Consider the following 12,717-nt stretch of genomic DNA (forward strand, 5'->3'; position numbering starts at 1 on the left):
GTGAACAGATTTATTCTAGACATAAGTGCTTTGCTGCATTTTGCCTTTACTAATGTATGTTCTTTTTCTTTCCATCCAACAGTCAATGAAGGCTCAGGTGAAACCAATCAAAAAGAGACATCGACCTGTGACATTTGCCAGTTCGGGGCAGAGTGTGACGAAGATGCAGAGGACGTTTGGTACAGTAATTTGGTCTACTCTTTTATTATAATCCATGTTGTATTATTTAAAGGTGCTGTGGTTTAGAAAGCATGAAAAATATTAGACGTTTCATTTTTTGCACCCAGAGATTCATTAGACAGTGACCACAGTGGCTATTAAGCTGAGAAAATGTTCGTGATTTTGGAATATGCACAATTTAGATGAAGTCCAGTTGTCCATTTTGTTGCTATTCTAACTTATGTTACTCCATCTGGGATTTTATGGCTTTATTCCCCATTAAAAACAGAACTGGGAAAACTAATTGACCTACATCTTTTCCAGTTAAAAAGTATCATTAATATTATCATTGTGTTAAGTCGTGTGTGGCATTAGCAGTTTTGGGAAACCTGTCTCTCTTTTTCCTGGTTGCCAGAGGCCAACACCTAACCCTCAAATGTTAGAGATGGCAAATAGAGTTTGCAGTTTTCTTCTCAGCATAAATCTATATTTTATTTTTGGAAAGAGGTTGTAAAACTGCTCTTTCCTGGTTGTTGTTTTAAACCTCAGTCACGTAAAGCTGAAGGGAAATGATTCTGTCTGCTTAGAATATTTGGTTGGATTTGTCAGTTTGCCCAGGTACAATGCAAACAGCTCGTAGTATGTCAACCTTCAGCTAATCATTTCATTGTAATTTTGGAGCAGCCAGCTGATGAAAAAAGCAGCTATCCATACAGTTGTATTTCTAACACAACCTCAATGTCAAGCCTTGTATTTTCATAATTCTATCTAAGTAATTGATACAAACTTTGAAAGGCATCAGAATAATCTTGCTAACATTAGTTGTTGATCTAAGCAATGCTCCTGAAGCTGAAGGCCCCTGCTGTTTGAAGGATGGATACAGAGATATTCATAAAGTGGTATTGCCTGAACTCTGACACATGTAGTAGGAGCAGAGCAAAGGAGAATGGAGGAACGAAGGGATGAATGGGGAACGTGATAACTGGGGGCAGCGTTGGGCAGCAGGCCCCTCCAGGCAGGGCATCTGTGACCACAGTAAAGACACTTAGGGGTATGGTGATCGAATCGTGCTCATTTTGCTTTGGTCTTGCCAGGCCTCTTGAGACTTCTGAGCCCAATCTTTATAAAGTACCAAGCAAACGAGCCACAGAAGTCTAGCTCTGGCTCCAGGCATCAAGAGAAATCCGGGTGTTCAAAAACCAGAGCAAGATGCATCTTGGTTTGCAGTTGAAATCTGCAGTTTGCGATGCGATGCAGTTTGCATTGAAATTTGTGTGGAAGATAATGCTTAATGTTGACTTGGTTTAAGGAAGTGACTTCTGCTGTTGGAATTTCAGTGTCTCCTTGACCAGTTATCCTTGAGGGATTTGGTGGTGCAGTGCTGAAAAAAAGCCATGGTAAAATTAATACATCAAAATCCACAGTCTAGTGCTCATGTTTTCATAATTAAGTGCACTTGCAAGTTGGAAGGCGGCAGAAGAGAGGGGTAAGGAATAAAATTAGCTACCAGATAACATTATTAATCACAAGCACTGAGGAGCGGTGTTTATTTTTTTTTCCAGAAATAGCTTGATAAAGGAGCCTGCTCCAACTTAGCCCAGCAACATTCTCACTGCAGCTTCTGCAACTAATTCCTCCCCTTCCAAACAGCTCGGCTTATGCAGAGCAGCGCAGTAACTGCGGGAGCTGAAGTTCTCAACCTATATTGACAGGCGGCCGTTCTGCAGGGGAAGGTGCAGCTCAGGGCGGGGAGCAGGGAAGGGCATTTGCTGGGAGGATGCTAAAAGGCAGCAAAGCAGATTTCTATCCAGAAGTAAAAAAGACCATGCAAAGCCTGTTAAAGGGCTGCTTTGAAGTAAACAACTTCATGTGCCGTAACCGAGCCCTGCTTTCCTGTCTCTGCCCCATGATTAGTCGTGGATAAGCGTCTTTCTAAAAATGAGCCTTCTGGGCGTTAGTTCTTTGTTATTCTCATTTCTGCAATAAAAGCAGGCTGTGTGTGGGGAACCCAGATCCCTCTTTCAAAAGGTACATTAATTGAATTTCCGTGTTCGACACCAGATAGTCTCACCCTGATGCACTTCTCCTTGTCCCTGCAAAGATTCAGCACATGGAAAAATTCCGCTGGATTAAGTGGGAAGCAGAATTGCAGTTTATTATTCCATCTGTGCTTTTCTGCTTGTCTAATTTCAGAAGTAAGCGGGGTTCCCATCCACTGGGGTTACCTGAAAGTCCAAATGAGGACAGGAGCTCCCTGGGAGCTGCTGTTAGGTGGTGATGAGCCCCGCAGCAGCAGTGTCCCCATCCCTCAGGGCTCGTAGGATCTGTGCCAGGTCTGCTGTAGGTGAGGGGGATGCGAGCTGGCAGCAGAGCCAAAGCTCAGAGCTGGAGATGCAGGGCTGGCTGGCTGACTGCCTGCTATAGCTGGGTGTCAGGGTAGATCAGAAGGGAGAGCACAGGTGTGATAGCAGATGTGGTTGGGCTGCTGATGATTTAAAGCGACAATTAACATTATTCTGCATTGCCACAGTCTGTTATTTCGCAGTCCCTTGTCTCTGGTTTAACTCTTTCTTCTTTTCTTTTTTTTTTTTTCCCCCCCCTGTTATTCATTGCCAATTGTCACTCGGCAGAATTGTGCTATTGTAGCGTGTCACCATTATTTTTAAATCGTTTCATTTCCTTAAAACCAATCTGTTAATGGCTAGACTCCTGGGATTTTGATAGGGTTTTTGCCACATAAAAGACAACTCGAAGGGCTAAGAACATTTTCTGGAAGGTACAAAGAAAAGGCAGAAAAGAACCAACTGTAATAACAGGTTTTCTGAGGCATGTTAAAGCACACATATATTATTATCCTATTCCGCAGCCTAATATCACAAGAGTGAATGCAATTTGGCATTCCATTAGTGAATCTTTCTCTGGGTTAAAAACAAAGACTGTTCAGTTGAAAGTCTTTAACATCTTGCTGCTTTAATATGTGAAAGCTTCTTGTCACTAAGAGGATCGTGCATTACTGGCATTATTCCCACCTTTAATGCATTTTGCACCAGTAAGCTTCATGAATATTTAAAGCAGGGCCAGGGCTCTGCTCTTTAGCGCTGGATTGCAATCTATTGGTAAATCAGACATTTGGTGTTGCTTACTTTGGGTTTTATTTCTGAGCTGCCTAAGGAATAATTGATTTTGTAAGACAGGGCTCCTCAACATAACACCCCGAGAGATAGACTTAAAAGGAAAGGAAGAATGAAGCGTAATGTGCTGAACACTGGTGTGTTTCTGAGATCCTCCAAAAAGCATCCATGAGATACTCACTGTATATAAATAGCAGTCACCAAATGGAGTGCCTGCTCATCTGCTGAAGTGGCTTAGTGTCAGTACAGAACCACATCAAGAACCCAGATCCCAGTACCAGTTTTCTCTTTATGGGTGCATGGGAACTCTTGAGTTAAGGCCTGAACCTCTGATTGATCACCTGAGGTGAGCACAGGTGAAGGCAATTCAGCTGTGAGCCCAGAAGGGGCGAAGCCTGGCTGCCAGACCCCATTTAAGAGCTGACTGCGAGTAGGAAAAGGTCTTTAAAGATCTTTCTCTTTGAGGCTTTTTCTGTGAGCCTAGGACATGGGTGAGCATTTCATTTGTCTTCTTTTATGTTTTTCTAACATGATAGTCTTTTTTTGCTGTAAGATCTGTAGTTACTGTATACTGTATAAGAGCATAGTGTACATTGGGCAGGCTGTGTTTGGGATGGATGCTGGGCAGCTGTTCCAGAGGTCCATGAAATAACCAAGTAAGTGGGAGGGGAGAGGTAATGCAAAACCTCTTCTGTTGGATTTCCTATTGGAAGATAAAGAGTAAAGAGGGCAGGAGTGTTTTCTTAAAGCAAGGTTAAAGCCTTCAGGTATCTCACTTGTAGAGTTAATCAAAATCAAAATGATGAATGGGGGGTTAAATATGTGTGTTTTTTCTATGGATTTCAGTATGGGCAGGTCAGCAAGTAGCAGGTACTCAAAGCAGAGGATTGCTCAGTATGAGCTGTAGTTTGCTAGCTGTAGGAAGAATGTGGAGTTAACTGATGTTTGAGTGCTTTTCCTTCTCTGTGGCTCAGCAGCAAAGAGGCCATCTTCAGCTTGCTGCTAGCAAGCTTCCCTGCAGGCAATGGGGATACTGCAGTGCCCCTGGCAGGAGTAGCCTGGTCTTCAGCGGGACTCTTAGAGCTTTGTGCTGCAGTGTGTTCAGTGCCCAGGTCAGGAGGACAGTGAATCACAGAGCACTTTGGCTTGGGAGGGTCCTTAATGATCATCTAGTTCTAGCCAGTCAGAATCACAGAATGACCTGGGTTGGAAGGGACCTCAAGGATCATGTAGTTCCACCCTCCCTGCCTGTCCGGGCCACCAAACATACACCTTTACTAGATCAGGTTGCCCAGGGCCCCGTCCAACCTGGTCTTGAACACCTCCAAGGACGGGGCATCCACAACCTCCCTGGGCAGCCTGTTCCAGGGCCTAACCACTCTCCTAGTGAAGAACTTCTCCCTCACATCCAACCTAAACATCAGTCAGGCCCCGAATGCCTCCAGGGATGGGACATTTACGAGTAATCTGGGCAGCCTGTGCATGCACAGCACTACTGTCACTGCAAAGAATTCTTACCTCTAGCTGAATTATCTCCTCTTTAAGTCTAAGACATTCCCTCTTGTCATCTCTCTATCATACTGTAAGAAGTCAGACCTGCAGTGAGGTGTCTCTGTAGCCTCCTCTTTTCCAAGATGAGCAAGCCCAACTTGCTCAGCCTCTCCCCACAGGAGTGGTGCTCCAGCCCTCTGACCATCTTGTGGCCCTCTTCTGGACCTGTTCAGCAGCTCCACATCCCTCTTGTACTGGGGGCCCCAGACTTGGATACAGTAGTGAGATGGGGCCTTACAAGGGCAGAGCAGAGAAGGGCAATCCTCTTCTCCCTGCTGATCCCATGTGGTCTCTGTTCAGATCAGGGCAAGCAGGAGTTGCCTAGAAGGGAAGAAATGATGTTTGCTTTTGTAAGGAGCCAAGTGTGAGGGAGGAAGGGATATGGATCTTATGCATGACAGAGCTGGGTGGTGCTCCCAGAGGTGGTGGGGAAGTAGCAGTGAGTCCCTTGCATCCTGGACTTCTTTCTGCATGTCTGAAACAACCAACTCCACTTAGCCTGAGCAAACAGACACCCAAGATGGATTAAGAATATGAACTGTTCCAAGCTTTCATTTCATATTTTACCGCTAATCACTGATATATATATATTTGTATATTGAGTGAATGCTCCTATACAGCAAGCAAGCAATCCACAAAGCGTGAGGATTCTGAAATTGCATTCTCATGCAAATAAACTGCACTGTACATGGAAGATATCTGTGCAAATCATGCAGCTGCCATCAGCCACTACCCCTGCAATCAATATTGCTCCAGCAATCAATATCTATCTTTATTATAGTATAGAAGGAAAACATATAAAAGAAATGAACGATTTTGCCAGCTTCTCAATCCACCCAGCAATTAGGTCAGTCAGCTTTGGGTCCCTTCCCCCTTCCGTCAGTTGCTCTCAACGAAGGCATCCGCAAACAAGATGCTGTACTACTCTGAAGTACTAAAAGGTAGTTTGAAGGCTCACATACATTACACGGGTATTGGCTGCTTCGTGTTCAGCAGTGTGTATAATAACTGTGCGTGACCTACTTGTTCCAGATGCAGAAACAACAAGCTACTATAACATCTGCATCGTCCCATACATTATACAGTAGCTGTATGGCAGTTTCTTGCTGCTTACCTTTCTCTTCTAGAGGGAAAGTAGATCTTGAGACTTACTTGCTGGTCTCATGGTTCAAATAAGCACTGAAATGGAATTAAATAATTAAAATCTGCAGTCCTGCGAAGGCTAACGTTTCTGCTTCACTACAGATCATACCTAGGGCACAAAATGCGGCTGCTGCTGTGTAGATCTTCACGGGGAGCACGGTGCTCATATCTAATCATAGAGGGAAGCTAAGGGCCTGCAGCGTGCAGCCTCTGTGTTGCACAGCAGGAGATGAGCAAGCAGCATACGTGCTCCCCTGATCTTAGCTGTGGCCTAATAGAGCCACCTCTACTGCTGGCCACAGTTCCTATCATGTTTCTCACTGGCAGGATGCTGAAGTGTCAGAGGTATCTTTGAGCAGGTAGTTTAGACATAAAACCAATCCCAATTAGCGTCCAATCATATCTTAAGTAAGATCCCTGCAGGCTTTGAAAGGGTCTTAAATCAAGACTTGGTTTCTCCTTTCTCAATGATGAGGCCACAGAAGGAGCAGGGCAAGATACGGGTACAAGAAGTTACATTTATCTGCAGAGAGCATCTCTGAGACCATATGGTCCAGTTGTTTCTGAGGAACAGGAGGAAGGATGGAGCACGTTCTATTTCTGACTCAAATTTGATACTGGCTTTGCCAGAAGGAAGTCATGTTTGGAAAGTGGTGGCTTGTTTGGTCACCTGCTAGAATTGTTTTACTCCACATGCATTTTATTTGATTCTACTCAAAAACTATTTTTCATCTTCTAGTCTAAAAGCTGTTTTTCCTTGTCTTTAAAGTTTCATAACATCAGCTTAATGTTCTTTCATTCTGTGCCAAAGTATCCTGTTTGATTTGGGAGTGAGACTATGGAGTTGCTAACTTAGGATGGACCTTTCCATCCACTGAGCAGCCACAGTCCTTTGGAACACTCTGGTAAATAACTCAGCCTACCCAAAGAAATTGAGTGTATTTTCTCTATGCATCAAGGAAGAATGCTCATTTGGCAAACTCCTGCCTTTCCAGAGTCTCAGGATTTATCTTCTTAATAACCGTCTTAGAGGGAAGAAAAGAAAAAAAAGAAAAAAAAAACAACAGAAAAGAACCTGGGTTTTAACATAAGCCAAAATTGTCTAGAGTTACTTATACTTCATAGTGTTTTATTACCAATACGCTTTGGAACACTCTGGTAAATAATTCAGCCTACCCAAAGAAATTGACTATATTTTCTCTATGCATCAAGGAAGTATGTCATATAGGCTATATATCACGGCTCTAAATGTTCTCAGATAAATGCAGAACCACGTTGTGTTCCATCTGTACTGTTCACCCAACCAGGTCTTTGAGGGACCCCATATGATACATATATTTATTTTTTGTCTTTTGCAATTACAGCAAAACTGCCTAAGGGAGAATGTCGTCCACTCCAAGTTGTAGAGCTTACAGGTTTTTATCTTCATGCTCTTGCTTTCAGAGGCTGGGCCAGACTTGGTTTTCAGCTTCAGATGGAGAAATTCTGGCTTACAAAAGCATTAAATGTTAGTCCATGAGCTCCAAGAGGAAAACACTCGGCCTACAGGTATTGTAACCATGCGGCTACTGCTCAGTAGCCAGTGGGGCCTTCTGTAGGCAGGAGGGAGGACAGACTCCATCAGGGTCTAAGTGCGCAGCTGCTCATGGAGTGCAAACTTGGACATTGTGGTGATAAAAGCAGAATTTGGCTTACTGATGGTTGTTTCAGAGAAAATATTGATTTGTGAAATGCTAAAAATAGCTTCTGAGATGGTTTTTCTGTTTGTTTTTCTTTAGTTTTGTTTTCTTGACTTAACACATTCCTGTACTAGCAAGATAAATTCTCTTGAAATTTAAGGGGGGGAATGGCTTATCAGCCATGTAAGGCTGTTGCTTGTCTGATGATTAGTATTTCCAGTCAAAAAACAGAGCTGTGATAATGTGAAGAGTCTTGCTCCAATTAGCCAAGTTTTCCTGTCAGGGTTGTGTGGCTATGGACAGGAGTTATGGGAAGCAGCTAAGATTTAGGTAGTCCTGGCAGAGAAGGATGAGGAGGGGCTGGGATGGGGCTGAGAATCAAAGGCTGGTTTCCAGTTGGTTTGATTTGCTGTTTGCTGGAGAGCACAGAGGAGTCACTTGGGCTTGGGAGACAGATTGGATGTCCTTCTTGCCTGGCGTGGAGTCCAGATCTCCACTAAGCCTAGCATGGAGCAAGTGCAAGTAATGTTTGTATGGCAGGGCAACTGGAGGGTTTGGGTATGGCAGCTCTGCTGTGATCTGTGTGCCCTACAGGAGCATGTGGGAAAGCAGCAGCACCCCTCTGCATTTGCATTTCGTGCAAATGACTGAGGAGTCCATGCAACAACATACAGAGAGCAGCCATGTATGAGCCTCATTTAACAGAGGCACTAATGAACCTGGGGGGCTTTCTTCGCTCTTCTCCCACAAACCACGACTGCATCTTTCAGTGACAATGTCCTTCAGTCTTTGCTAAGAGAATGTAACAGACATCTGGGCACACACCTTTATTTGCATTTGAAGGAAGGGTTTTGGCAGCCAGTTTTGTGCTCTCGGAGTAGCACAGGGTGTTGTGCAAGCTGTGCCCAGCCCTGCGCTTTGCATGAGGTGCACCAAAGGGTGCACTTCAGCTTTGAAGAGCTGTGCTTTGGTGCTCCCAGCTGAAACCACCACCCTGTTGTATAACCCCATGTCCGGGAGACCCTCGGCTCACCAGATTGTGAGAGTGCTCGTGGGGGATAGCATGATAATGCACATCAAATATTAATGTGCTTTGACACATAATCGCCTGTGTATGTCAGAGCATTACTGCATGAAAGAACAAGTGCAGATGCCCAGGACAGCCATGTGTTTTTGCACCTTTCTTTTCCTTCCTGCTTGCTTAGTATTTAAAAGCAAGAGTTCTTTACTCCTCAGCCCCACATTTTGCTAGAGCCATATCCTGGTAGTAAGCTGCGTGATGCCTTCGTGACAGCCTATTTAGTCGCAATAAAAGGCCGATTGGCCTAATGCGCAATCAAGAAGGGAATGACATTTATTGCTTCAGTTTTATGATGCTGTGCAGAGTGAGATTTGGAGCCCTACAGTGCCTTCAGGGGGCAGGAGATCGCCAGCAATGAATCGTATTTATACCTTTTTCAATTTCCTACTAGCGTTTTAGCAATAAATAGGCCGCGTTCTTATTGGGTTTTATGTAAGTATGTGTATGGAAGCAAGGATACAGCTTTGTAGTTGAGAATTACACATGTCGCCTAAATAGATCAGCAGAGGGAATAACTATGTAAAGCACTGGGAGGGCACTTTGCAATTTGTTATCAAATGTCTTAATAGGATGCTTCATATCCTCCTTCCCACTACATGTTAACTATCACATTAAAGCTACCTTCATCGCAGAAGGTCAGCAGCTCCTTCACACACCCATGTTGGAACATCAAGGCCACGATGTGTTCACACATCCGAGCCACTAAAAATACATCCCATGCATTAAATATGAGCCTGACGAAAGCTCAATCTGAGCTGAAGTGCAGGGCTGACCCCGGGGGCAGGTGTCCCTGTCCCAAGGCAGCTGTCCTGGGGGATGACTGTCTTTTCCTGCATGTGCTCACCAGATGCAGACGATTCTCTAGAAAGCAAATCACTGCTAAAAGCTTGTGTGGGATGTGCCCAGACATAAAGACTTAATTGCTGGCTGTCGGTCTGCCTGTTGTGTAACAAAGCCTGCCCACACCGAGGTGCTCCTGGGACGAGCATCCCTTGGGGAGCTGCAGGCGGGTGTCACTGGTCTGTGTTCCACACCTGATGAGGGTTCCTCTGCAGCAGCTTTTGGCTACAGAAAAAAGAGGCTTCCTAGGAAACAGAGGGTTGATGCTGTGCTCTCCTTGTCCATGTCAGTGCTTTGCTTGGGGTTGCACAGGTCCCAGTCTCACACCTGTGGGGCTACACCATGATCTCATGTCAGTGCTGTAGAGGATGACAGGAGAGGATCTTGTCTTATTTCCATCTGCACAGGCAGTGGATGGAAAAGCCTGGAGGAGAAGCCTGGAGTAACCTCCTGAAATTTCATTAGGTAGCTAGGCTAATTTTGTTTTGTCGTTTGAGTCAGCCCCTGGAGCAGAGCAGCCTGGAGAAGGCAGCTGGCTCGGATGGCTCTGCCTCAGGCAGGCACGCGTCTTTGAGGCCATGGAGCAGTGTATGGTGTTAGGCTGACTCTGCACGTTTGAAGCAAGTATTTACAAGCGATGACTGTTTTACCACAGTTTGCATTACGCTGGTGCCACTAAGATCACCCCTGGCTTTGTCTTTCCCAATGGCAGTGAGCGTCTCATGTGCTGTGTGGCTTAGAACACACAGGCCTCCATCCATCCCTTTAGTCTGTCTAGTAACCAAGGTCCACTTGCAGTAGTAACCGGTTAACAAAGCTGTCACATGGCGGTAGGGATCTGAAATGTGCCATGGGTTGCCTTCCAGGTGGTACCACGCTTTGGTGAGCAGAGCTTCCTATGGCAGACCTCACAACCACCCCTGCCTTACAGCCTGGGTTGAAGCGTGGGGATGCTTTTGCAACATCTCTTGTTTTCCTGTGGGCTGCAAGGCTGAAGCAAACAAACAGTATCAGCAGTTGGAACACATGGAGATAAAACGCTGGTGAAGGACAGGCTCAGATGTTTACAGAGGGGGAGAAATGCTCAGCAAAGCTTTGTTTTAACATGGGCTGCAGGGATGTGAAGGACACTGAGTGCTGGCAAACTGCAGGAATGCATTTAATTTATTCTTTGTGCTTTAAATAAACTAAACGTGTTAGGTATCTGCAGACCCTTGAATTGGCATATGAACAGAATGAGACATTTCTTGTCTAGTCATATGGATAGGGTGTTTTTATGTTGGTCTTCAAACCCAGCCATCAAGCTTGGGATTTTCTGCCTGGGATTAAAGCTAACAGGCTAGCAGTGGCTGTTTTGCTCAGCTTGGTTCCTTGTAAGGAGGAATTATCTTTAGCAAAATGAAGGGAAACATTTATTTTGCCCTAAAGGTGTTAGCTCGCAATTCATAGCATAGTTGAGGGCACCGGAGACATCGGGGAGCCAGAGGAAGGTTGTATTATAATTGGTGCTTTGGATGGTAAGAGGGAAGCAAAGGTGAAGCTTGCAGTGTTTTTGCAATGAACTTAAGAAAGTTACAGGGAAAGAAAGAAAGGAGAATGAGGTGCCTGCTGGCAGGGTCTCACACTGCAGGTCAAGGCAGCCATTGCTGGGCTGAGGCTTCGAGTAAGAAGGTGGAGCTGGGGCAGCTCGCTGGAGGAGCCTTTGCCGGATGGCACTCACAAAACCATTTTGAAACAACCTCGGTGAGCTGTCATGGTGATGATCTCAGTGCAGGTGGGCTTGCAAAAATACCTACCTCTGTGTAATCAGTGCCGGTCACTCCCTGCTCTCCAGCAGCAGCATGGCAGCTGTACAGCAGTTACTCAGCCTCCGTGCTCCAGCTAGGCTAACAGTTTACTTTGTGTTTGGTATGCAAGGAAGGGCAGCTGTAAATATATTCACCACTTTAGTGTATTTTGGCTTGACATATGTCCAGTAAACAACATTTTGGTCTCTCATAGTCCAGCAACAACCGAAAAAAATCACTTGATTATTCAGCGCTTCCTTCTGTTATGATGCTTCGGGGTCCTTCAAATCATTTTCATTATGCACTACATAATAATAAAACTCTCCATGCAGTATGCTGATAATTCCTTGCATGGTCTCTGTGATTTCTAATTGTTTGAATAACAGCATGCTATTGAAATGCCATGCAGAAACATTGCATCAGCCTGAGGGGAATCAAGCTTTCTTCCTTTTACTCACATTGAAGATAAACTATGGAGCAGTTGAAATAAGGAAAATATCCCAGGGAAGCCCCTGTGAGCAGTCGATGTGTTCAGAGCAGAAACCAAGCTGCCAGGGACCAGAAGGGAAAATGAAAAAATACATAGCAGTGAATGGGAGGCACTCAAAATAAGCCCTGCTTTTTCTTCTCTTGTGATCTTAAAGCAGAGCAAAAGCCTGAGCAGATCCAGGAAAGTAATATCGCATGCTATTTTCGTGCTGCTGTTATAAAATATGCATTGTTTATTGTTCTGTGCTGCAGCTGAAGTTTTGCATCTGCCTTAAATATAAAGCTAAGTTTGTTCTGAAGAAGGTGAGCATTATCTCTGTTCTTTAAGCCTTTCAGTGATGCTTTCAAGTGCATGGTGATAGTATCTCGATATCCCAGCAGGTCTTAAGGTACGATTCTTAGAATGTGTTAAAAATAGTGTGCATATGTGCATTCCGGATAGATTCTGTATGTACTGTTTCACGTGGATACAATATGAGCTGTGTGTAAACAGTGATATGCCTGCATCAGTTCTGCCTTCTGGCAGAAGCCTAGTTTCGGAGCCATCCTCTTGGGCTGTGCTCCATATGCTGCAGAGCCCACCTGAAATTGGCCATGATACTGGAAGTCTATGCACTATTGGTGTTTCTGGGACTTTGCAGTACATAAATAGCCTGAGGTGCAGAAGCAGAAGGTGTGAGTACAGATCCTTCCTGACCTGGCTTACCTGGGCAGCCCCTGCTCAGACCTGGTGTGAGTATCTCCGTGTGGGGTTGTGTTGAGATGTATTAAACACACCCAAAGATCTCTGGGTAAAGGGGCCTCATGCCTGCTGACCCCACTGCAAAGCACTTTTGAGTGTTAAGTTGTAACCTTAA

General features: G+C 44.8%; 1 protein-coding gene across 1 annotated transcript in view; it reads left to right on the forward strand.

Moving 5' to 3' along the window:
* The window catches only part of TMEFF2 (transmembrane protein with EGF like and two follistatin like domains 2), a 104,412-nt gene that overhangs the window by 61,654 nt on the left and 30,041 nt on the right, over positions 1-12,717 (forward strand). The window contains exon 5 of the mRNA XM_015867682.1: positions 83-179. Coding sequence (XP_015723168.1) covers positions 83-179 — 97 coding nt within the window. The remainder of the gene's footprint in view (positions 1-82; positions 180-12,717) is intronic.

This window comes from Coturnix japonica, chromosome 7 (genome assembly GCF_001577835.2).
Source record: "Coturnix japonica isolate 7356 chromosome 7, Coturnix japonica 2.1, whole genome shotgun sequence".
Classification (NCBI taxonomy): Eukaryota; Metazoa; Chordata; class Aves; order Galliformes; family Phasianidae; genus Coturnix; species Coturnix japonica.